The sequence below is a fragment of the Colius striatus genome, chromosome 8 (assembly GCF_028858725.1).
Source record: "Colius striatus isolate bColStr4 chromosome 8, bColStr4.1.hap1, whole genome shotgun sequence".
Lineage (NCBI taxonomy): Eukaryota > Metazoa > Chordata > Aves > Coliiformes > Coliidae > Colius > Colius striatus.
In genome coordinates, this window is record NC_084766.1 from 36,248,967 (window position 1) to 36,275,174 (window position 26,208).

A 26,208-nucleotide genomic window follows, 5' to 3' on the forward strand; every position below is an offset into this window, starting at 1 on the left:
GCTTTGCGTTTTACCAGTGACGTATTGGTTTGTCTTTCATGGAGAATGACAAAGATTTGGTTGGAAAAACCAACTAAGATTGTCTTTGAAGGCTTCAAGCAAAGACTGGAGTCTTCATCTAAATCGCTTTGTAATGAAGTCTATGTGTAATTTCTTGGTAGTTCTGCACACAAATAAATGAATCCAATTTCCCTTTCTCACCTGCACAAAATGATTAGGATTGTAGGAAATATTGACCTGGATAATGCCCACACTTGCAGTGAATGAATACTGCTTTTCTTTCTGCAATAATATGGAGGGGTTTTTTTCCACTGCCTAGTGCTAAAATTAGAACATATCTACATATATGAAGTTCATGACATTGGCAAGTATGTTACAAGGACACACTGATAAGCTCTTTGCTTCTAAAGGTAATTCCTTCCTAATAATACCCCTGAGCAGAGCAAAAACCCTGACAGGAATTTCACACAATGGTATATATCCTCCCTCTCAACCACTTGCTTTCATGATTTGATTTCGATCGTGCTTAAACCTTATTTAGCCATTTTTTCCTCACATATCGTTGCAAAAAGTTTCTAAACGGTGCTTTAAGAGCTGAATCCTGAGATAAGGTTGGAAACAGAATATCTGCATGTACATACAGATATTGATGATATAGGTAGTAATATAAATTGCAATATACTTACTATATTGATACAGATGCAGATATACAACTACTGGGAAATTCAGTCATGCTGTGAGAAGGCCTCAGGAATCCCTTTTAAAGAAACAGCTCAAATGTAGCAGTCATTCTCTCCATCTCAAATGCACAGATTTGGAGAAATTGCTAGGTACTAATTCTGTGAAGGCTGAAATTAGAGTTGATTTCAATTCTACACATACAGATTTCTTTTTAAATCAGTTAATAGAAGATGTATGGAAGTGTGTTAAAACTAATAAGTTCCAATTTAAAACTAAATTGATGCTTGATGATTAAATTGCATATTTGAGAGCAGTAAAAATGAGCATATGAAAGAAAAACACGTAGTACACTAGAATATTAGTTCTCAAAATGTTCCTTAAAATCAAGTGGTCTCACGTCAATGTCATCTTCCCCCCAAAAAGATGCTTATGTTACACTTGGACTGATTTATATGGCTCATCAAACACTATAAAATCTCAAGTAATGTTCTTCATAGTTCTTACAAGGTGTTCTTAAACTGCCTCCAGGTTTGTAATAGTGAAAATCCCCGCACCCAGCATCACAAACACTCCTCCCCTTTAATTCTTTGAGAACTAAAAGCTTGAAATTATACGTTCCCTTGTTCTGACAACACGTGTGTGATTTATCCACACATGCAAGACATCCCTCATTCCCCCAGAACAGCAAACCCTGGCTCTCTGAAAGTTGTACAGAAGGAGTACATATACAACCAAAGCTTTTAATCTGAAAGGGTCATTATCAAAATCAAACCGATGTCACGTGGCTTGGATGAAACTTTATTCCCTGTTTTGTGGATAGAAAAGGACAGGACAATAAAAAGGGAGATGTTTTACTATACAAAGCAAACAATTTAGGTTTCCATCTTAAAAATATCACAGCCCCAAACTGTTTCTATGCATATCTGAAATTTGCCCTCTGCAGCTTGCAGTGTTCCCAGGCTCTTGATGCTCAGTCTCCATAGAGCAGTGGTTTCCTTTCCTCTCTCGCTCCTATGGGGATCCTGGGAAACAATCACTTTGGTCTGGAGGGCTCCCATGGATCACAGTTTAAACCAGTCCATTCTTATTCCCTTTTTTTCCTTTATAATCAACATACCATGGCAGTAAGCAATTCTGCTCTAAACTTGCAATGAAAAAAGGTCAAACCTTTGAAACATCTTTTTGTTGCAATTCTTTTACAACCAGAAAGTAACAAATAGCAACTCATTAAAGCACAAAATATAGCACTTTCTGTTTAATTATGGGCATTTAAATGTATTATAATTTCTCTCTGTAGTGTATACTTTTGGGGTTTGGTTTTGTTCTCTATATATGTCACTCAATCATAGTAATCTACATACCTCAGAGTATCTCAATAGCTACTTCACTAACAAACATGACATCTCTTGGCCCTAAAAGGTTAAAATTCACTTTGCCCTCTGCCTATAACAGAAATACCTTTGCAAGCTAATGACTGTAACAGGCTGGTCTGTTCCTGAATAAACATTCTAGGGATTTCCTGAGGTGTTATTTTGTTTTGTCTTGTCTTTCCCCCAGCCCCCTCCATCTTTTAATTGAGGGAAAAGAATTCGGAGGGCACAGCCAGCTTAGATGCTATTGCAGTCAAAAATCTGTATGTGTTGCTTTTCTGTACACTTTTTAAACTGAAAAAAAAATACACTTCCACAGCTTCTGGATATTCATTTTATAGGAAAAAAAAGAATCTTTAAAGCTTATCCAACTCATCTCCTCCTGCCAGCTTTCCTTGCCAATTCTTTCTTAGTAATGCCAGTAAATGGCAAAAAAAGTCTGGTTGAAACAATGTTTCTGTCTGTTGAAACCAAGAGAAAGGCAGTTTGTGTTGGAGATACTTGATTTAGGGATCCCACTTTCTCTTCAGCTGCTGAACACGCACCCTGACCATGTCAGCGTAGGCAGAAGGGAGTGTGTGATGTTAAAACAGGAAAATGCTAGAAGTTGCTCTGAGGACAAAATTACACAATTCCTCTGACTGGCTTTTCCCGCAACAGACTCATTTCCAGAAACTCGCCTTTCCTTTGAAAAAGGCAGATCCAGCATCTGCCAAGGGCAGGGATACTATGGCTGCTTAGATTAACACACCTATGGGCTTTTGTCTCATCATCCTTTTCCAGGAGTTGAAGCAGACCTCCTTCAGCAGCGCTTCTCTTGCAGTACAAGATGTACTTCATGTGAAAACACACAGGGAAAGAAGGTGGAATGGTTGAAACTAAAGTAAATAACGTCATCTGAGGGACACTGGTGTAGGATTTAATCCAGATTGCTACCCAAAGAAGCCCACCATCTGCAGCCCTCACACAAATGAAGTGTGCCTGAAAGTAGCGTCCACTGCTGTGCAAAAACTGGGCATCTCACCCAAGATTTGATCCTCCCCTAGACAGACAGCAGCTTTGGCTGCAAACGTTTGCTCCTGTGCCTGTTTAAGTGTCCTCAGGTAACAAATACAATACTCTTGGTTATGAATATTCTCTTCAGGCTTCACTTCAAACACACAACATAAAATGCTGCCACCTCAGAAGGCGGCAAATCATTCCAGACAGTGCTGACTCGCTGGGTAGGGTTTGGCAGGTTCACTCCAAGAGCTCCTCAAAGGATGTGGTCATTGGAGAGAGGAGCAAATGAGGAGATGAACCCTGCCAAGGAACCATCTCGTAGCTCCTGTTAGAGGGTGATAGCCAGAAGAGGAAGTGAGAACAAGTTCATTCAGTAGAGGCAAATTAAAGTCGATGCTAAGGCAGGAGATACAGTAAGGGCCAAGGAATGAGGGCAGGACCTAAGAGAGCTTCGTTTCCTGTGAGTGATTCAAACTGCAGAGGAAGCAACATATTAAGCTCCTGGGACTTGGGGCAAAGGATGAAAAGGCAGTGTCAAAGTCAGAGCTGGAAATCTAAATGGAGTTTAATATATTCTGTCTTGCTCAGGAACAAGAGGCAACAAGACTCCTCCTTGCATTCAAAGCCACGTGTGTCCAACTGTTCTATCAGTGAGCAAACACGTACTCCAGTGCAAAGTACCGCTAGCAGATGTACAGTTACACTGAGCAGAACTATCATAAGCACATCCTTGCAGTAGAGGGATGAGATCAAGTCCAGTAGAATGGCTGCAGACTCTGGCAGCTGCCCCACCACACGCACATGAATCACACAAATAGAAACGCATCGCACAAATTCTCACCACATGCATTTCGTCTCCAGTCTCACACAGCTTCACCACTCCACCATATCTCCCATGCTGTAAACTGCAATCATTTCATTACATTAGGCTTCTAAAACTCAATTATACTTTACAGCTGCGTCCTTGAGGACAGACAGTGCACAAAAGGGACACGCAGTTTCCTCAAGGCGAAAACTGAACGCAAACTTTCCTCTCAGATATCGAAGTGATACAGATAATTTTTCCCTCACCTACACAAGCTTTTTCAAAACAACTGGCAGATTTCTTTTAGCTGTCAATTTATTTCTAGAGAAACAGTAACACTTTGAAATCCTGTTGTCAAGATATCACTACTGCATTTTAAAAAGGCTTTTTATCAATCCTATTTTTTTTCCTCTTATCAAGCTTTAAACTGCATAAAACCTTTATGATCTCTCATTACGATTCTGAGAAATATTCCTATGGAGGAATGAATTCAGTTGAGGTTTGAGTCAATCATATTGAAATAGAATTACAATTCAATAACAAAGGCATCAGGCTTGTTACCGATAGGACTCAATGGATCAAGCAGCCAAATTTACCTCTTCATCCCTAAAATATACACAGAGTACAACTTAATTTACTATGGCTTTTTGAGATAAGGGTCTTCATTACAGCATCTCAGCAGCTCTTAAGTTTCCACCATCTTCCCCTACTCAGCCCTACCTCAAACAACTCCTTGCAGGAGCTGAACGCTCCATATACCGAGCGCGTGTGGTGGGAGAGAGCGTACTGTAGGAATTGTGCTGTGCTCAGTTTGACTTAAGGCAATCACAATGAGAATGAAGAACAAGGGAGATTCTCCTGTTGCCTGTAAAAACCTGATCACATGCTCATAGCTGGAAAGCAAAGTGTTATTTGAATCCAGCACTGAAATTCATACCTTACGCTCGCAAGATCTGTTGCAAGAGACATGAAATAGCCAAGTACAAGCTAAATTAATTCAATATGAAAATGCCTCAGTACAAGCACTTTACAAAACCCAGCATAATGTTGCATAATTGCAAGAACCTAGTTTTAGGTTAGAACACCAGGCTGAAGGGTTGCTAGCAGGGTCTGCATGGAGAACAAGCTCTCCTTTCCCATTTCATTACAGCAAGTATGACCTCTTTGTTTGGGTTTCGACTCAGCATCGCTTCAACCCCTTTGCCTCACAGAGGAACGTATCCACGGATTCCTCAAGCTCAAATCTGAGACGCTACCTCATAGCTGGTAGGTCACAGGCAGCAAATGCAATGAAGCACTTCTGGAGAGTCCCACTGCATACAATTGCTGGCAGAGGGAGGCCGAGTGGTACCAGGAGGCAGAGCTCGCCCAAGACTATTATGTCACTGGTGATCCTTACTGGCCAAGTATGACCAAATTCCTCCCAACAGCTCAGCGTGATACAAGCTTATGATAGGGACTTTCACCCTACTGAGGGCTCCGAGATGCTAAGGGAAGGGGCAGTGTGCCTGGTGGATGGTTAATAGGAAACTCTGCATTTTCTGTTTATTGAAACAGCAATCTCAGCAGTATCTGCGATTTACATTGTGCATAAGCTATGGCACAAAACTTTACAAACTTAACACACTGTATCACTTAGGCTAAAAATGAAATGGACCTTTTTCTGGGATGAATCCCAATTGCTTAACACTTCCCAGTATGCCCAAGTGTTTCAGGCAGGAAATGAATACTAGTATATCTAGTTGAAACTAGGGCACTGATTCAGTGCAGACAGAGAAAAGAATTTCCCCTACTCAAACACCAAGACAAAAGTTTTTTATTGGTGGTCACAGCTCCAGGAATTTCTCCAGCCTGTAGCTGCTAGGCAAAATCCAGCAATTCTCTCAAACCAAGATACAGCTCCTGACATTTCTAAAACACTTATTAAATGAAATGATCAGATTGCTCAGTTGGTTAAACACAAAGAGAACACATTTTCCTCCATGAAGACCTCCACTTGCACAAGGTAAAGTGAGAGGAATGGCTATGAGCTGCCTTTGTTCATCCAGGGAAGCAATCCAGCCCTACCAGCAGAGTCAAAGAAACTCAACTGAGTACCAGAGTAGGTGACACATCCCCTTTCCTAATAGCTTCCATGCAGAAATATGCTCCTTCTGAATTAAACAAACGCAGAGGAGCTATTAAATAATAAGAGCGTATTTAAACTAATTAGCCCTTCGCAGTGGCCCTAGAAGGCAGGGGCATAGGTATAATGAAAAGTAAAAGAAATAACAGATTGTTTACTAGGCTATTTAAAATAATGACTACCAGGTTACTAATTAAAGGCTCAAGGAGCAGATCTCCTGGAGAATTTTGTCAAGGATTAGTGCAGTTTCTCACACCGCTGAGGCTGGCTGTGCCAAACTACATTCCCAGCTGATGACATAGACCTAGCAGCATGCACAGCCTCTGCCTCTTATATTTGATACTCATGAATCATAAAAATATGGAGAGGACTATAAATTCAGTTTATGCCTCTCTCTCAAGATATGTAAAACAACTATGCAAAAGAGCTATGAAAGCTGTCCTCTCAGCCTTCAAAGACTTGTTTAAGCAGCACTGTGTGATTCTCTTTAATACAATTGTCTGGAAGTCTAAACTTTGGTAATTATTTCAAACGAAAAGGAACAGCGGAGGGGCTTTGTTGAAGGGAATATAAACAATTATCACTTGCACGAAGGCTATGCCACTTATGAAGCAAACTTGAGTGGGTTTGCTCTTGAAAAACACTGAGCAATAAATTAATTATCTGACAGAGCATGCCTCTCAGATGTACTCCATACATCAAACCCTATATTAGAGCCACATGAGAACAAGAGGAACAACAAAGAGGGGAAATGTGAACCAGCACAGAGATCTTGTTAAATTGGGGTCTTTCTAATGGGTGCACCAGTGACTTCATAATAGTACTGAAGCTGATGTGCACACCATAACTCAAGATGATAGACTGGACTGTGATAGACTCTGTATTTTGCCTCTTTGCAAGAGAAATGCAGTAGTGTAAGAGCATAAAATGGGTAAGGCTCATCCCTGTTTGGCAGCTTAGAATATGTTCTTGAATCTTCAGCACTACTCCTGTGACTTTTAAAAACATCTCAAGTTAGTTCTTGTTCCTTCCAATGGCTTTTTGCTTCATTGGCAAAAAAATCCCTGTTTCAGTAGGTGTTAAACCAGGGCCTTATAGTGAAAGCATGAAAAAAGTGCAAAAATGGTGAAAAGAATCAATGTAAGAACCAATCGACTTGATAAATCTGGAGAACCATAGAGATAACTAACAACTGTCAGAGCACATGATACTTGTACAGATAGTGGGGAGTTTCACATCGAGATTCAAGTAATCAGTGTCCAGAATTCCGTAATCAAGATCCTGCTGTCTGTTTATGAACACAATTCATAACACAATACTTCACCAATGAGGCAGGCAGCAGTGCGAAAGCTACCTCTGTGCAAGCTCAACGAGATGCAGCGCATGCTAAGCAGCAAAAAATGGTAATCTGCCCCTTTGCATGCAGAATCTTTTGAGCTGTGACAAGGGTACACTTATAAACCAAAAGAAATATGGTTTAAGTATATATTTATAGCCAGCCTTCATCTTTAGCTTTGTATTTCATTGCTAGAGTTTATATTCAAAGTATAACATAACGCCAAGAAAGGGAAAAAAAGAGTGTTGCCACAAGAAAAGAAACTCTTCTCATCTTTCTGCTCTCCTTTTTTCTTCAAGATTTCAATTTACAAACCTGATTTATACCAGTCCAGCCAAAGGAAGAGAACTGATTCACACTAGCTCAGAACTTGGCCTTGAAAGCTTAAATTTGGTGAAGGATTTTTAATGTTCTTTGAATCTATGCCCCAAGTCTTCCAAGGGGAAATGAATTTCTGATATACTAGGATTTGAAAGTCATCAGTGTTGGAATAATAACTGTTCTTCACCAGGGAACCCTCTGCAGATCTTCCTGTTCTCTCTGCCCATCATGGGCATCTTTCTTTGCTTGTCTCATCCCAAACTCCTGGTGTGTGGAAAGTCATACAGTATCTAACACTTACCAAGAAGTCTGTCTCTCTGGGAGTGCAGGAGAGGATGCTTTTCCAATATACTTTGTATATACTGAGGTCAGTAGCAATACTTTAACAGAGTCAGGTAAAATTCATTGTGATCCAAGTGGATTAAGGGTCTAATCCAATGACAGGTGTATTGTGTGCATCTGCTTTCTCAGAATTAGTTATTTTCAAGAAGTTACCCAGCAAAATTTGCCCTTTTTCTTCTATATATCACCCAAATTTAATGTAAAAATTCTCTGCATCATTTGGAAGCCACCTGGACTGCCACCTGTCAGGCTCAAAGCAATCCAAAGCATTTCAGGGCTTTCCAGCTTTTCATGTTACCGTTCAGAAACCACGCTCAGCTCCCTGCTGCCTGGCTATAGGTCCTTCAATACCTACCCAGGTTCAGCTACATTCAAATTTGTCTTTACAAATGCTGTATCAACAAAGCACCACCCAGTAAGGAGAACTGCATCTAACTTGCTCCTGTGCTTTTAGAAGCCTTAGGGGGTTAGATCTTTCAAAGTATTAGATCAGCCTCATGATTATACTAGACAAAAGCCCCACACCGGAGCGACAGATGCCAAAACCTGAGGACTCGGTGGCAGCTTGCATAATTGATCACATCATACATGCACTCAATGCTTCCAATTTCCCAGAAACTTAATGCATTTTAAGATCTGGACTAAACCTTGGGTACAAAGCCAACTTCATTAATGAGTGTGTCACTCTGGGAGGATGAATGTCAGCCCAAGGCAATGCAACACTGGGGTCCCCCCAGCATTACAGCTATTTCATGTCTGCCCTGGATGGTCTCTGACAGACAGTTAAGACCTTTTAAGCATAGAAATGGAGCCAAAAAAATCCCCCAATGCCCATGTGAAACGCTTCCTGCCTAGCACTTGTCTCTCCAAGAGACAACACATGCTTCAGGATCTGATCTAACACAACCAATATTACCTGACCTACAGCTTCTGTGATGCAGAGGTCTGGCACACATTAACCAGTGTGTGTCCCTAACAAGGTGTGAGGATAAAAGCTGAAGCCAAACAGATGGTCTTCTAAAAATCTTCCCTAAAGTGTTCTGTGTACTAAAACATCATTTACCCAACTCTCATCAAACTTGGCTTGATTTGCAAGTCTCAAGCCAAGTTTGAAGAAAAATATTCAGCTGGAAACATGCAAGGAAAAGAGTCTTTTCCCTGCACTTGCATAATCTAAAAGTGAAATAATTTTGTACAAACCTAAGAAAAATGTAAGGGAGATGGAATCCAGGCCTTTTGGGCTTCAACCAAGCGAAAGAGAATCGGCACAGAATGAAAAGCGATGAGCAAATGAAAAATAGAAGTGGAAGGAGAACTGGAGCTCTAATGCATAATGACCTATCAACACATCCTCTAACGCACACCAAACTTCAGCGCAGACGGAAATCACATCTGCACCAAATACGGGCAGCTATTGTTTGAAAGCACACAGCAACGTTGCACAACACTTCAGGGTCCTGATTTTGCTGTCACACGCCCACAAACACAGTTACTCATCAAGTAGCCTTGACTAGCAACAACTGGATACTGGAAATAGTAGCCACTAATCTCAGCAGCGTGTTCAGGATTAGCAGCTGGGTATTTATATCCCGCCAAGAAAAGAATTGAACTGGCCACCATTAAAAATATCCCAACTGAAAATGATCTAAATTTTCTGAATTCAACAGAAGATGCCAGGAGAAATGTTAACAAGCACTAACTAGATGAACAGCATCATACAGCTGCAAAAACAGACATGCATTTCCATAGCAACTTCTCTTAAGTACACGTATTTTGGTTTTTAAGTGAGCTTCGCTACGTAAAGTGCTTGCAAGAGCATGTGCATCTTTTTAAACAAGAGAGAAGCAACAGCATGCTTGAAATAATGCTACCCTCATGAAATCCTGGTCTTGGACTCTCATAGTTTTGGCTGGGGGTGGGGAGGGTGGAGTGAGAAACCGATCTGCCCAGTAAATGGTAGGTTCCCTCCAGAAGCAAAACACTACATTTATATTTTGGGAAATCCAGATTCTTTAAATGTAATTCAATGACATGTCTGATTTTAGAAGGGGATTTTTCCTACCATTAATTTGAGCTGTCGTTCTTAGGAAGTATCTAAATCATCAGATGTCCTTGAAAAAGTACACTCTAACTGTATGAAAGTAAACACAGGTTATAGCTTAAGGGTTTTTTTTTTTCCCTGCTCAATAAATGTCATTTTATTGCTGCTGGTGAGAAGATCTGTGTGTTTGTGAGATCAGACAGTGTGAGTGGTTTCAGCTTTTTCTGCTTCTGCTCTGCATAGCACAGTGCATAGATGGCCCTCCATGAGAAACTCATTAGCCTAATAATAATAATTCCTGACAGAGACTGAATGAGATATTCCAACAGATATGGGGTACGGAAAAGGACAGTTTTATCTACATGATGGGGAAAGAAAGAGTATGCTGCACTAAATGACTGGTGTGGTTTCTCAGGGACTAATTGTTAAGCAGGAGTATTTACAGTCAAAGGACTGGAGAATGGGGCTATTGTTGTGAGGCAATTATCTATACACAAATAACTTTAATAGTTTGGCGTCTTTATAACCGCTCCATTATTTATTTCACTATATATTCTATTGCAACACCGTTCCCCTCGTTACAAGTACACAGCTCTTCATCCTTTTTGTACTCCACATAAAATCCAACGCAGGAACACTTTAAAATGAGTTGAAGAACAATAGGTCCCATTTAACTATCAAATGCAACAGTATTTAACTTTTGTGCTTTCGATCAATATTTATGTGACAAGCTATTCATTGCTCCTCTCCTCTGCCAGTTTAATGCTGTTGTTCTTCCCACAGCCTCATCTGCACTTTTGTGTATTTCATTTAAAGCAGTTTCCATGGAAAAGAGTATTCAAAGGGAAAAAAAAAAGTGCTGATGCAGCACGTGGATCTTTCTACCAAACCACAAATCTTTTCTAATGCTCATCTTAAACTCAAAACAATTCTGGGAAACAAATTAATGATATAAATCATATTATCATTACTCACATAAAGATACTCTGTTGTAACTCTTTCAGAAAGCTACAGTGTGTAGCTAAAAGGACTCTATATGGAGAATGCCTGTTTCTAATTAAATGATCTAAAAATAGAGTTGCACAGACATCTAGGACCAAGCCATCTGTGTTATCTCTCTAAGATAAGCCATTATACCCCCACAATGATATCCCTTTCATCACTGCAGATATCCCAAACTAGGACTGGAAAAAGAAAAAAAAGAAGCAAAAGTTTAATCCAGACAAGATTTTTTGAAAGTCAGATGCCTTGTTTTGAAATCTCTCCTCACACCTACTTCTGTCAATCAGCAGCATGATTCAAAACTGTGTCCTGCAAACAGTAGTCAAGTAGGACTTCTCCATGAAACACTTCCCCAGTACAGTAAAGAAAGCTGTTTCTGATGGGCTGTCTGGGCTGTTGGCATTCTTGGTGTGGCAGGGTTTTTGCCTTGTTTTTTCATTTAATTATTTTTAAAAGTAGCTATTTTTTCCTCATTCTGGCACACAAAAGATTAATATCAAAAGTAAGCTGCAATGAAACTGGACCCAAGTTAAAAAGGTTGGGTAAGAGATGCTCGTGACATCCTTGGTGATAATAAACAACACAACCTGTCTTCATAACTTGAAGCAGGAGATCAAGAAAACAGAAAACAGACTTTTTCTCCTAAAAACAGCTACCCATATTATCTGCCAATGCCTGAGGGGGGGAAAAAAAAGAAGGAGGAAAGCTTACCAGGGCCTGTCAAGAGAGGGAAACAATCTCTGCTTAGTCAGAGCAGTGACAGATTACCCCCTTGTTAGGCAAAGAGAAAGCAGAGTGTGAAGAGAGACTGGCCCCATTCCCTGCCAGTACATGGGATGGCATTTGAGGGCCATCACCCCTGACAGGCTCCAGGTAATGCCTCAGGCTGCAGTCAAGGCAACATTATTTACACTTTTCTTTAAAGTCCCTGCTGTCAGACTGTATTCAATCAAATAAATGTGTTTGCTGTGTTTGCCACTCCCTCAGTTTTGGGGCTCCTCTGCTGTTGTATGATACAATCTCAAGCAATGTATGTTAACTTCATTACAAGAAAATATCTCACTTCAAGCTCCCATTTCTGCCACCAGAAATAAGAATGTCACTTTACAGTAAACAGGTATTAATGTCAGCCAAAGACATTACCAATTTCCTTCAATTAGGTGGGTAACAATCTTAGACAGCAGACTCTCTACAAAACTATAGAAAGCACTAGTATAACTGAAATGATGAAGTGCATTTACTTTCACTAGAGCCTTCCAATTGCTGTACACCTTGGACTAAAACAATAGGCAAAATGAAGACTAACCTCTGAATAAATGCCATTTACTGGTCTCCATTGTTCTCCATTCAAAAGGAAGGGAATTGTTATCTCATAATCTTTTGACTGGTCCTTTGGCTTCTGCTGTCTGGAGGACTCCAATTTGCTGTCCACATTCTCACCTGGGGACGAAGAAGCACTTTGTGTTAGTTGGGAACAGCATCTGACAACATGAACCTTGTTAGTTAAGGGAATGGCAACACATTTCAAAGGGGAATGATTCAGGAAAAGAAATAAACATTTAAACATTGTGGAGCCATGCTGTCAATGTCAAAACCTAGATGATTTTTTAAGAGAGCTGGGGTTCTGGGAGAAGAAAGTGTTGAGGTTGATGAGAGGATGTGCTTTGGCAGCAGCCAAAGACAAAGACTGCACAGTAGAGATACCAGGATGAAAAGCTAAGGAGCTGAGACAAAGCATGAAAAAGATAAAGTATGTTGGGGAGAGGAAAGTTGCTTGTTATATGGATGTTCTTGTATAGAAAAGGTTCTCACCTCACCCTTGGCACCACCTAAGCCCCAGTGACCCAGTCTGTGAGAGTCACCCTTGGAAAGGATGCTCCAAACCCTGCACATGATTGGGTTCACCCCTGTGGAAGCATATGAGATACCATCTCATCTGCCCAGGAGGACCTAACCAGAACCTCACAGTTCTTTAGTCTGATTATCAGGCACGTAGCTCCCTGCACAGAGCAGAAATTTATGAAGCATATCTCAGGGAAATGAGTAGTTTGGCTCTAGCCCTTGATATTTTTCCTTTCTTGGCTTGCTAGAGCAGTCTCAACTATACGAATTAAATGACTCAGGCCCTGCTATTATTTTGTAGGATTTGCATTCTGAATGTTTCATGAGATCTAAATTTCAGGGACCCTGGGAGCACACTTTTCCTCCCACAGATGCATCGTCTACATTGCCTCCACACAGTCTTGCACCACGGTGCTGCAGCTAGATACCAGGAGACATCAAACTCTTTCTGGTATTCCTACATGTACAAATTGCCTTTCTCATTAATTATGCAAAGTATTAACAGAAGAGAAAGGGGAAAGATCAGCATTTACCACAGATGTGTTATTCCCTCTTTATATGGTGTGCTCCAGAAAGTGCAACTGGTATAAAGAAAATCACAGGAAAAAGGAACAATACCTACAGCAAGGGCAGCCCAATTTTGCCACTGTTACTTTCATTCCATCACCACCAAGTGATGCTTGTGGTAAGGTTACCATGAGCATATTTAATCTTGCATGCATGCTTATTTATCTGCACACTGAAAATGTATCTTGTGCAGAAGTGTTGATAGTCTGGAGACAGACAAGACAGCTTTACAGGCAGCAGTTATATCTTTATTGAAAATGATAATTTATTTGGGGGAAACAAGACAGACAAGCTTCAGGGTTTGCAAACTCTTCTGAAGCCATAGCATTTGTAAAACACAAGATCAATTCCTGTCTAGTTGCTTTCCTTCAGCCAAGCATTTTGCTGCTTATCTGAATGGTTTTAGTTAAATTATTGGGTGTGATAAAAATCACAGCTTCCTGCAGAAGGCAGAGAAAGCACTGCAGCCCAGTCATGGGGCCACGTTCTGAACAGCACTTGGGCACATGCTTAAGGTTATGCACTTGCTTAACTCTCAGTTGTCCTCAGTGTGATATATGCACGTTACAGTTTCTTTTGTAAATCAAATAACAAAGGTTTTTTTCTGATTTAAGGTCATTATATTTATGTGGTAGGTCATTATATTTACATACTATGTTTATTTCTAAGAATACCAAATGAGGAAACCTGCATAACTGAGAGATAAACTCCTTTAGTCTTTAAACATAACGGTAGGGGGAAGACAAAAGAGGTAAATCCTTTAAATAGGATTCTGCCACTCCATTGCAGAGCTTCAAAGAACACATTCTAGAAGATAAGGGATCACAGCCAGTGAAGAGCAGCCCACACATATCCATCTGAGATGGGAAAGATGACAGCCACTGTGCCTGACTGAACAACAGGACACAGACGTAAGAGACATGGGTAGAGGAAGTCTCTTGAGCCAGGAGACAAAAACCCATGAAAAACTGTAAGAGAGTCAGGCCCCCCCAAAAAAAGGTAGGCACAGACACTGAAGTGTGCAGGAAACTTTGGAAAAATGAAACAAAGAGATGAGTAGCCCTGAGTCTGAGCAGTGGTGTGGGCTTCTGGCTGGGTACAAAGGTCAGATGGCTGTTGGCAATCTCAGAGAGCCCTTGCCTCAAAGTTGGAAATATCAAAGAACTTATTTCAGTGAGGGACACTTCATCCAGTCTCTTGCACAGTCACCAAACAAAACACATTTCCCATTTTCTTCTGTTGGTTTTGGGCCACCTATCTCCAAGTGTAAGCCCAGCCCTCCCAAAGACCATCCAAGGGGCATCAGGAGAGGAGTGCAATGGGACGGGACATCTGCACTAATGAAGGGTTTCCATCACCTCAGTCACATCCCGTGAGCTCCCAGTGCTGCACTTCCTCAAGTGTGCAGACGTGCTGCTGTTTCCTCTCTGCCACTCTTCATCTCCTTTGCCCATGTTCATGATGGTTGCTTTGAAGCTGGGACCATTAGAGTTACTTGCATTGCATTAATAACGAGGCCTCTTCTCTGTGGGGACTCTTGGTAACACAGCAATGTAAATAGTGTAATAATTGAAATCAGAGAATTTACATTCTGGTAACGTGTCATGAGAGGGGAAGAAAATCAGGCCATCTGTATTACCAGAGACTTTTATTAGACCCAGGTTTCCTATCTCTTGTGTCACATGCACCTACTTACTCACCTACTTATTTTCCATTTCAGTGAAATCCTGTCCAATTCTTCCTGACTCAAGCTCGTCTCCCACTTTTCCACATGAGAAACTTCACAGCTGTGTCTATCTGTTTTCTATTTTCAGTCTGCACTGAAGGTAAGGCTTTTGATCCACAAGCAGCCCACAAGCTGATGTAGTGCCCTTTATTCTTTCTTCTTACTAATATAAAAGATGCTTTGTACAAATAGTGAGATGAGTAGATGTTATCTGTCAGTGACTTTTGTGTGCCTTAAATATTTCTCATCTGCTACGTACTTCTACAACTTTTCTTCTTTGCACTGTATCATACGAGGGCTCGTTGGCAAAGAAGTTAAGAACAGTTTTCATCTTTTTGCTTTATATTTCAGTTCCTCTGAGCTCTGTGCAAAATAAACTCCAAGCATGCAACGTGACATCTTTCCTTAAAGGCTGCTGCCTCCTGAAGAAACCCAGACACACCTTAGATTTGCATTTACTTAAAATTAATAAGCTTTTCATCAGGCAGTCCAATTTACTTGTCCTTATGATAAACAAAAAGGTGAATGCTCTCAGTACTGAGTGGGTCAGGATAAAATGGGCTGAAGTGGAAGAGGAAAAAAAAACCCAGAACCTGTCTCCCCCCAGCTTCACGCTCTTGCTGTCCTGCTAGTGCTGGTTTTGCTCCCCACTGCCCTGGCACAGCACAGAGAAGGGCGTCAGACCTGGGATGGTTTATAAATACCATTCATCAGATTTACAACCAAAGCAATGCAGGATGCTGTGCTTCCTTCCCACTGTGGATATGCACTTTCTGGGAGTCTCATCTGCACGGCTTGTTCTATCCATGTTAACATGATTCCTTTGAGGTCCTAAGGCACCCAAGGGCTCCTACAGCCCCAGCATCCCACTAAAGCCCAGCCCAGGGCTGATGGCCTCAGCTTCAGCTACGCTATGGGATGCCCATCTCCAGCCCCAAATGCAGCTCTCTCCCTGGCACGCTGTCCCCAGACACCCTTCACATCACACATCAAAGTCACTGATGAGTTATGAAAATAACACCAGTGGGGAATAAAAAAAGACTAAAGTAAATTAAATCATATGATCTTGTGTTCCATTCCTTATTACAAGTAGACTCAGAAATGTAAGCCACAGCCTATATACTTTCTCCTCTGCAACAAACCACTAATGCATTGGGAAAATCTTACGATAGAAATGAATAATAGAACAGAGTTATCTTTCTGCAAACTGAAAACAGCTCATGGCACAGCTTTGGCAGAAAAAAGGGCATACTCTATCCATTTGCCTCCTCATTTTCTTCAGCTCCCTCAGCTTAGTTCACAGCTAGTGGGATCCATGATTGAAATGGGCCATTTCTGCCTAGGGAGGAAGGGCTAGATGCATGGCTGCATCCAGCACGCGTTGGACCGTTGGCATTCAGTTTTGTGGCATCCCCACAGGCTCTGCTTTCCCCTTTAGCCCAGGAGCTCTGTGCCACCAGCTGGATTAGCTGGGCAGAGATCCCAACAACGCTACTGCCGCCAGCAGGGATGCCCATCAGATGGAAAGACCTTTAACCTCCACCATCAGTTGCTTTTATGCCTAACTTGAGACAATTATTTTTCCACTTCCAGATAGAACTTTTTAATCTGAAATGACCAAGCTTACACACTGAGAGAGGAAGACAAAACATTTGTCCTTCAAGGTGGGTGGGAGCTTAGGAAATTTAAGAAACTGGGTAGGGAGCAGAGCCTACCTACCAAGCACATTGTTAACTAACCAGGTGATGGAAAGTTTCTGTCGGGGTTCAGTAAGAAAAGGTATTAGGATCAGTCTTAGAATTTCTATCAGCAACCTTTACTCAGTGTGCACAACTGAAATGCAATGCTCCAAGTTAGGAGATGATGTTTGCACAGAGGACAGGAATATCACAAAAGGATCCAATAACTTGCAGGCTGGAGCAAAGAGTTGAAACCAAGTAGCACAGAATGGCTAGTAAATGACTAGTAAATTCACTGCTCTAAGAGGTAATCTTCAAAGGTAAATGACATCAAAGACTCATGCATGCTATTTAGTATGACACTGATGTCACATGAAGCAAAGATGGTCAATGCATCAAAAGAAGTGTTTCCAGTGAATATCAGAGATTGACATTACTGCTGAGAGCGACAAAAGGATATCTGGAACACTGCAAGCACTTCTCCTCACCTGCATTCAGGAAAGATTGAGTCGGCCTGGAGCTAGTGGATTGAAAAGGCTGCCAGGGTGAGCAGGGAAGTGGAAATACTGAATTACAAGAAGGGAACTAGAAGAATTCCTTTGCATAATTTAGAAAAGCTGACAGGATCCATGATTGTCCTTTAGCTCTATAGACATCTTGCTATTTACCTTGCCAGTGCTGATACATTTACAGAAGGCTAGAGTATAAAGTGGATATACATATAGTTAGATAGGATTGCAATGTAGAACTTTGGAGTGAAGAGGATCAGTTGAGCATCAAGGAAAGAAAAATAATCAACTTGCTTTAAAATGAAATTGTTTCTCAAAGGACTCAGGCTATACCATGCCAAAAAAGAAAAAGTGTCAACTGCCCAACAATCTGGCCAAGGAGTGGGGGTGTGTGCTTCCAACCGAAGGGAACTGCACAGGATCAAATGAGCAAAGGCTTGCCTTGAAGTCAACTATCCACCTTCTTAAATTTTACACCAACTACCGGCTGAGAACAGACACCCTCTCAACAGAAAGGACAAAATCAGAAACTCCCCCACACTGATAAGGTACTTCCCATTATCCCACTGAGGGCACTTACACAGCTTTAAAAAAGACAGCACGGCACATGCCAGACTCTACCCTCATCTGGGCAAGATTTCACTGTGCATGACATAAAAATCTTATCTCTTGCAGTAAAGTTTTTACTAGTTTAAAATCATAAATTATTTTCCAACTAAGCTTTGCACATCCCAGCAACACAGGGATTCCCCCACAAAACCTAGTAAAACCAGTCCTTTCATGGCCTGCCTGGAAAACCGCAATTCAAAGAGAAAAGGAGGCAAGCAACCTAACCAAACACAAAGTTTTCTTGTTTTCTCACACCTTCCCCATCCTGAAACCCACGACCTCAGGCCTTTAAGCACAAAGTAACTTTTAGAAAGCAACTAACTCCGTGGATCGTTTTGGGCTTGGGTCTTGTCTTTTGCTTCACGTTGCAACATCAGTATTTGTATGAAGTTTTTAAAGCTTGCAAAGTTCACAGAGGTTCTTGGTGAGCCTGAGGACAGGCAGCAGCAAGATGACTCCACACATTTCTGAATTTAATTTGCTGTTCTTTGGGCCCCTAATGGAAAAGGATCCTCTCCTCCAGCTTGACAGGTCTGTCAGCTTTGAAGTGCTCTGTGTATGACTTTGCAGCACATCCACTTGATCTTTCACACTAAGCAGCTTCACGAGCACTGACTGCTTGGACGAGAAATAGGAGTTTGAGACACACTGATCTCCTTTAACTAAACAGCAATACATCCAGACTTTTTAATATTTTGGGTTGATAATTCTAAGAACTATCTTCTGTCATCACTTGCTCTTGCACGAGTTATTCTCTTCCTAAATCTAATTCTGCCGATGAAATAATCTGCGAGAGGAAACAGCCCTCTCACTCCTCCCCCGTGGAATCCCAGAAACTCCTTGGAAAAAGTCATGTGTTCAACATTTTAATACAGGCACGGGAATGAAAGCTTAAACCTCAAGGTAACTTGCTGTTCTTCCCCAACAAAGGCTCTGTGGTCGGTGTCACCGTGCAACCAGCTGAACAAACTAATGACACATTTTAAGGTGAAAAAATAGAGAGAGGGGAGAGAAAAAAAAGAAAATGTTCATTGTGGAACATACCCCCTAAGCAGTTGGATCATCTTAATCTTCAAGCTTCTGTAATACAACTGTTGGAAGGCTCTAAGGCTGCGCACAATAAAGTGCTTTATTCGGGGAGCCATATGACTCCATCAGTCATTCAAGCACATGTTTGGCACGGATTGAAAGTGAAAAGCATAGCTAAGTCAAATATTTCAAAACTGAACTTGTCTTCCTAACACACATGGTTTATATATTGGTGTAATATCTATATAACTTTTCAGTTCTCATATACAGTAATGTCATGGCTCAAGTACAAAATGATGTCTGGTGCACCAGGCAGCATCGCGCTTCTTGGGAGCTAACACACGCCAGAAAGCCATTTACGAGAGAATTAAAAGGGAACTATCACACTTGACAGCTCCTCAAGAATGCTGTAAAAATAGCTTTTGTTCACTCTAATTCCTGAATATCTATTTCTCAAGACACCATTGCTGTTTTTTGCTAGAGAGCTGCGCCGTATCAAATCCAGGACAGCCAGTTCCTTCCTCATCATGCGCCTGAGATCGATCTCCTCTGCTTGCGGATGAAATATTGCTCATCATACAGAGTTACTCCTGCTGATGCAAATGCGATTAAAGCAATCTTGGGAGAGCACAGTGTGATTAAAGCCCAAGTAATGCGAGAAGGATTTGGGCTCTCATTATACAAAATACATATTGAAACGCACTCAAGGAAAGAAGCCAGTATATCTCAATATCCTCCCTGTTCTCGAGAACAAAATGTGACAAGTGGAGTTTTGAGAACAACATTTGCCATTGACTGCAGGAGGGGGCAGGGAGACTGCAGAACGTCTCGAGTAGTGAAAACCAAGCTCTATTACGTGTACAGAATATGTACGTGTACTATATTTGGGAAACAGCTGCCCAGCCTCACTTGTGACGTTGTTATCTTTGACTGAAGAATTACTATTCAGAATCAGCTCCCTAGAAGAGAACATTTCAAAATCTGAGAGAGCTAAAGCAGCGAAGCATTGAACCAGAGGGCATTTGGGCACACCAGGTGACAGGGATATATCAAGAGGTTCCTCCCACAGAGAAGCTCAGCGCTTGGAGTTCGCAAAACAAGGCAAGTTGTAAATGCAAGACTCAGACCCAAAGTAGCTTTGAGAAGTCAGTGACATAATGGCTTTGGGGATGTTCTGTCCTCTTGCAGTTTTAAGTTTGCTTCTTTTCCATGTCCTGGTGCAGTCCATATACATTTGCTCAGTCATTTCTTCTCATGCAAGTATGCAGGATAGGAATAATACAGGTGAAAAATAGCGAGGGCTGCACAATGCTGTTCCCACAGGTATTTCCAGGATGGTCCATCTTAACTCAGAATCATCCCAGCATAGCACTACTGGAGCATACCTGCTTCTGACTAAACTGCTGCTTCTTCCCCTACGGATCCCACTCCAGAGAGTCTCATTTTGATTATAAACTCAGCCTCATACCCCTCAGCATCAGTGAGGCAGCATCTAATAACATTTGTTTGAGTATGGAAATAATAACCTACTGAAGATGAAAGAAAAAAAAAGAGAAAAGTAGGGAATATATTCACTTTTCAGCAATGAGTCCACATAATTATCCAAAAATCTAGATCCAAGACTGCTGTCCAGCTCCTCCCCTCCAAATCCTCAAGGAAGGCTGCAGTCCACTGAATGAAGTTCAGAATTGCTCCCCAAATACAATTTCCTCTCAGCCCTTTAAAAAGTACAGTACAATCCTTTTCTCTAATAACTTACTACCCTCCCTCAGCAAGCACAAGGAATTCTTGGCATAGCTGTATTGAGGGATGTTCCTTCCTGTACACAATCATCAGTGAAAAAATGATTGAGTGGCAGTTTGAGTTGTGCTCCTCACACACACACAAATCACTCATTCAGATGTTCTCTGGGAAAACCACACTGAAAACACAGCAAATCCAGCTGAAGTAAATTTCAGTATTAATTTAGGTGAATGTGCATGGGAAATGATTTGTAGCTCTTTCCCAAGCCTAGCAATGAGCTGCTGGGCTGGGGAGTTAATATCCATCATGTCTTTTTGTTTGTGTGGGGAATACCTGCTACTCGCATTAATTACACAACAGCAGGACAAGAAAAGCCAGCTGCACCTGTGCTAACATAAGCTGTCACTGAAGTCTCTCTTTCTACTTTTTGAAACATGAACTAACAGAAAATTTAGTTACTTAATGTTCTTGAAGCTACCTATCCTGCTCGGGTTTATGCTTGCAACCTTCCAACAAATGCCACCATAAGCACTGGATCAGTCCATAACTCCTGATTTTCACAGGCTTCTTCACAAGATAAGCTACAGGAGTAGTGAACATTTATAGTTTCCTCAGGGCAGGATACCTTCCTGGGTCAATAACATAGCTTTGCTCATCTAGCCTATGCATCCTCTGATCCTGTCAAGCACATCTTCAATGAGCAGCACAGAACATGAGCACCAGGTTGTTACAAGGGAGACAGATCTATAAAGGTGCAACTGTTTATCTCAACTGAGGATCAGATCCACAAACAAAGAACATAAATGACAGAAAATAAACAAATAAGCTCTTTCTTTCTAAAGTGTGAAGATTTCTTCTCCAATGACCTGCGTTTTGCACTCAACCACAAGCATTTAGCCACATCTCTCCAATGGAATGCATTTTCCTCACTTTACAAGGTAATAGATGAAAAAAAAAATAAGTGAAATAGTGTTTATTTCACTTGGAGTGCTTACCTCCTGCTTAAAAATCTGCATCAAAATACAAGATGAGTTTTTAACCTGGATACAGTTTTATGAGCTCCAACTCAAAAAGGACCATGGATCAGAAGTGGGATGCTGGACCCTTCCCTATAAGCTCCAGAGGCCACATTTTATTTTCAGCTCTAGCTCTGTGCTCTCTGTGCCAGAAAAGGAATGCAACATAGACTTGAACAATCTGGACTGAATAGTTCTCTTTCTCATGCCTTCTAATGGTTGAAGCTACAGAGGACCTTCAGCACTCTGCCATCACTGCATACAGACAGTGCATGGCCAGGCCCCTGTGCTCACCTTATTAAATACACCCTTATGCCAAAGTCCAGACTTCTTAATTTTTTAATGCTTTTATTCATGACTATAGCAAAACAAGATCTCATAAACACTTTGATTTGGTGAAGTTCATATTCTCTCAAAGGTAAGAAGACACATGAGGTTTATTTCTCTTCCTTGGTCAGCTGTTTTCAGAACTCATTACACACAAAACAGCAAACTTTCCCCACTGTCAGAAGGTTTTTCACTGAATGCATATGACATATACTGTAAGACTACACTCCCAGGGACTCACTCAACAAATACCTCACAATAAAGTAGTTAATTATTTTGTGCCAGATTCTGCATCCAGCTTTTTATGTCTTGCTGTGTATCATCCAGCAGAGCTAACGGGCCATGAAACATTTCACTTCTTGTCTCGTTAGACCATATATTTTGGACAAAAAAGAATGTGTTCATCTTATCAATGGTTTCATCATGTTGACTTTGTGAATGGACAATCCTCTCCCTTCAATCTAACCAAATATTTCTCATCCTATCTCCAAGTCATGGAATGAAGCAAACTCATTCATACAGTGCAGAAAACAAATAATGGAACAACACGAAGTGATTTAACAAAGGAACCATCTGATTAGATGATGCAGTTCATTAAATCACTTTCTGAAGCACCATAGTCAATATCCACTTGATGTCAACATTGTCTCAAACTCTTATGTGTCACTGAAAAGAGAAGGCTCAACATTCTGGAGGTCTCCTAAGAAACAACCTCTTTTCTCAGTTAGATTCTTTTATCAAAAAGATATAAAATGAATACAACTGAGACCCTTTGGTTAGGCAGAGACAGAAGAATTGTCCTTTTAGACTACACTGTCCTATCAGGAATCAACTACAACCCTCTAACAGACTTAGTCAGGCTGTGGATTTTTAATTAGGTTTGTCATAGATTTGCCCCAGAGACTCAACAGGGCCTAAAAGAAGCCTCTGCAGGTGTGATTTAGGCCTTTAGTATGGTAACATTTATGAGATTATGGGTTTTTGTCCTAGGGATAATCTGTAAACCTGTCTGAAATGCAAGTGCAATGTCCATGCAACAAAAAGAGCAACATCTCAGATGATGAGGAATAAAACAGAAGAACTTGCAGAGGGACAAAAGATATTGGTAAAAGGGATTAAATAAAAGATCCCTCCAATATGAACAGCATGAAGAGCCTGGCATCCTAAGCAGGACTGGCTGCTGTGTGAGATACAGAGCTGGGGAGAGCATGTCAGTATGGCAGTCTGGCCATATAAATGTAACAGTATTTCAGACCTAATTGCAAACACCTTACAGATGTCACAGAATCATGGAACTGTTTATGTTGGAAAAGACCTTTCAGCTTACTGAGTCCAACTGTTAACTCAGCCACGGCCACCATGAAACCACGTCCCTCAGCGCCACGGCGACATGGCTTTGGGATCCCTTTAGGGATGGGGACTCCACCACAGCACTGGGAAGCCTATGCCAAGGCTTGGCAATTCTTTTGGTGAGGAAATCTCAAGTCTAAACCCCCACTTGAGGCTGTTTCCACTTGTCCTATCATTTGCAACTTGGGAGCAGAGAGTGACCCCCATCTCACTCCAGCTTCCCGTCAGGGTGTTACGAAGGGTGTGAAGGCCTCCCCTCAGCCTCCTTTTCTCCAGACTAAACACCCCCAGTTCCCTCAGCTGCTCTCCATCACACTTGTGCTCCAGACCCTTCCCAACCTCTGGTGCCCATGTCTGGACATGCTCCAGTGTCCCTCTGGCAGTGAGGGGCCCAACACTGAACACAGCCCTCGAGGTGTGGCCTCCAGCACCCCGTACAGGGAGACAATCACTGCCCTGATCCTGCTGGCCACACTATTGCTGGTACAAGCCAGGATGCTTGTCACTTCTCAGTTTACACCAATTCTCATAGCAAAAGCCAAGAGCAAACCCACTCCATCAGCTCTCAAACGTGCAGTCTCCAAAAGCCAGGTTCTTGGACAGGAGGCTTGGCAGTGTCCCCAGCAGAAGCCGGGCTGTTAAAACGCTCTGGGCACACACGTGTGGGCTGCTCTGCCACCCTGTGCTGGCCACATCCTGCTGCCTGCCTGGCAAAGGCCACTTGCTGCTCACCATTCGCATGCCACGCTGCAGCCCTGCAACACAAACAGTGCTGCCCAAAAGGATGCACATGGACTTTAATAAAACAAAGCCCAGCTGGACTCCTTGGACAATTTGCACTGGCAGCATGAGATACATTAGAAACATAAAGCCTACTAGTGATAAATCTGTCAAGATTAGGATATGCAAGGTCTGAGCAAAGCTGGTGGAGGACCAAATAAACCTTTACATGGATTCAGCCTTATTAATACAGAATCACTAGCATCAGCAGCACCTGACAGTCTGAGTGGAAGTAACACTGTCCTGATCCACTGCAGTCACTCATGGGTTGTTGGAGAAATGCCAGCAGGGCAGCTTCTGTGCTGTGGGTGGGACGAAAAACCTCCAAAAAGTAGCCTGCTAATCATTAGCTCAAGGATGCCCTTTATGGATGGATAGATGGAGACCTTTCCAAAAAGGGAGAGAGGAGATGCCCAACAAAACACCAGAGAACAACCCAGCAGCTCCCCAGCCAGCAGGAGAGTTAATGATGCAAACATGATTAGAAGAGTGGACATAATATCCTCAGCTGGTGTATTTTGGCATGGATCTGTGAAGCCCCAAGGACAGTGACAGCTCATGCTAGGCTATCTGCAGGGGACCTGATAGGGATAATCATCAGAGAGGCAGGTGATTATGCAGAGACAGTAAATATCTGCCACAAACGCTGGGTCAGTTTGAAAGAAGACAGTACTTGAAAGTGAGCTCTAAAACACTGTGTTGGAGAGACTGGTTTTAAAGCGAGACACAAGGAAAGATTTCTTCTGCTGTAATTTATTTCCATTAGAGCCAATGCAGTTGCAAGTGGTAAGAAAAATAAAACCTGTCAGAAAGGTTACTTTGTCGCTAAAGAATTTTCATTTTTCCACTGTTCTTCCAGCTAACACCTAATACCCAACAGAGATTTCAGAGTTTCCACACGTACACTAAACTTGGAGTTCACCTTTATACACCACCACTTTCACTGTCTGCCTTGCAGACACAGGAAAGGCTTGACTCTGCAAAAAGGTTACACATTTTAAGGCCTTTGGCTGAATCTGTGAGATTAGATCTTATCCTACTAGATGTTATCCTCCACCAGCTTAGCAAGGCTGGTTTTGCTTTGTTGAGGCTGGTACTTCAGTCAGTTTTTGGTTTTGTCCATGAAGCCCTTTAGCCAACAACCAAGAGCTAACAATAATGAAAACTGAAAAAAAGCAACTGTAAACCCACAAAAACTGGAAACTCACACTAAAAGTGAGCAGCAGGGCTACTTCTAAGTTGTCTAGCTCATAACCTGATGATTTCTGTTTAATATTAGAGTTGTCACCAGGGCAGTTCCACATTATATATGTCTTTATCACATTTCAAAATGGGTTTTCAAGGCATCCTGTAACTTAAACTTGTGTCTTAGTCACTAAGCATGTGTTTATCTAAAAACCAGGATGTCCTAGCAGCACCTCAAATCATGACCACTGGGCCCAGAGCAGCCACAGCAGTAAAGCTGGGCTGAGGCAGAAGTTGCAAAGCCTCAAAAGGCCTTGTCAAGATGTGTACCAGCACATCGAAGAGGACTTTTCATACGTGGGCAGCTTTGCCAGGCCCAGAAGCACACAGCTGTAACTTTCAGCACCTCTATGACTGAGAAAGCAGCACATACTCTGGCAAAGCTAAAGCTGTTCTCCACTTCCACAGAAAAAAACAAGAAAGGGGATTAAAGGAGAACGTGTTTGTTGAGGACATTGGCTGTAGATGCAAAAGAGAAGTTATAGACATGTTGTGGAAAAGAGGGGTAGGAAAGGTGTGGCAAGGCAAACTCCAATTCTAGTTGAGCTATGAGGGGCAGCTAGCACCACTGCTGCTCAAACTTAGAGATGTAAAAGATGGACACCATAAAGATGAGCAGCTGACATAAACTGTACAAAAGCTTAATTCATCAGGGGGAGTATAACCTTTGAGATTCAGCTTGGCTCTTAGAGAATCCCAAGACACAGGTAAGAGGATTTCCACTCTCATCTTCCTGCTCTTTCACCTCTATGCTAGATCTA

At 41.7% G+C, this 26,208-nt stretch overlaps 1 protein-coding gene across 1 annotated transcript in view; it reads right to left on the reverse strand.

The window, feature by feature from the left end:
* ADAM12 (ADAM metallopeptidase domain 12) overlaps window positions 1-26,208 on the reverse strand; it is a 169,634-nt gene that overhangs the window by 141,802 nt on the left and 1,624 nt on the right. The window contains exon 2 of the mRNA XM_062001149.1: window positions 12,332-12,465. Within this exon, the coding sequence (XP_061857133.1) occupies window positions 12,332-12,465 (134 nt within the window). The remainder of the gene's footprint in view (window positions 1-12,331; window positions 12,466-26,208) is intronic.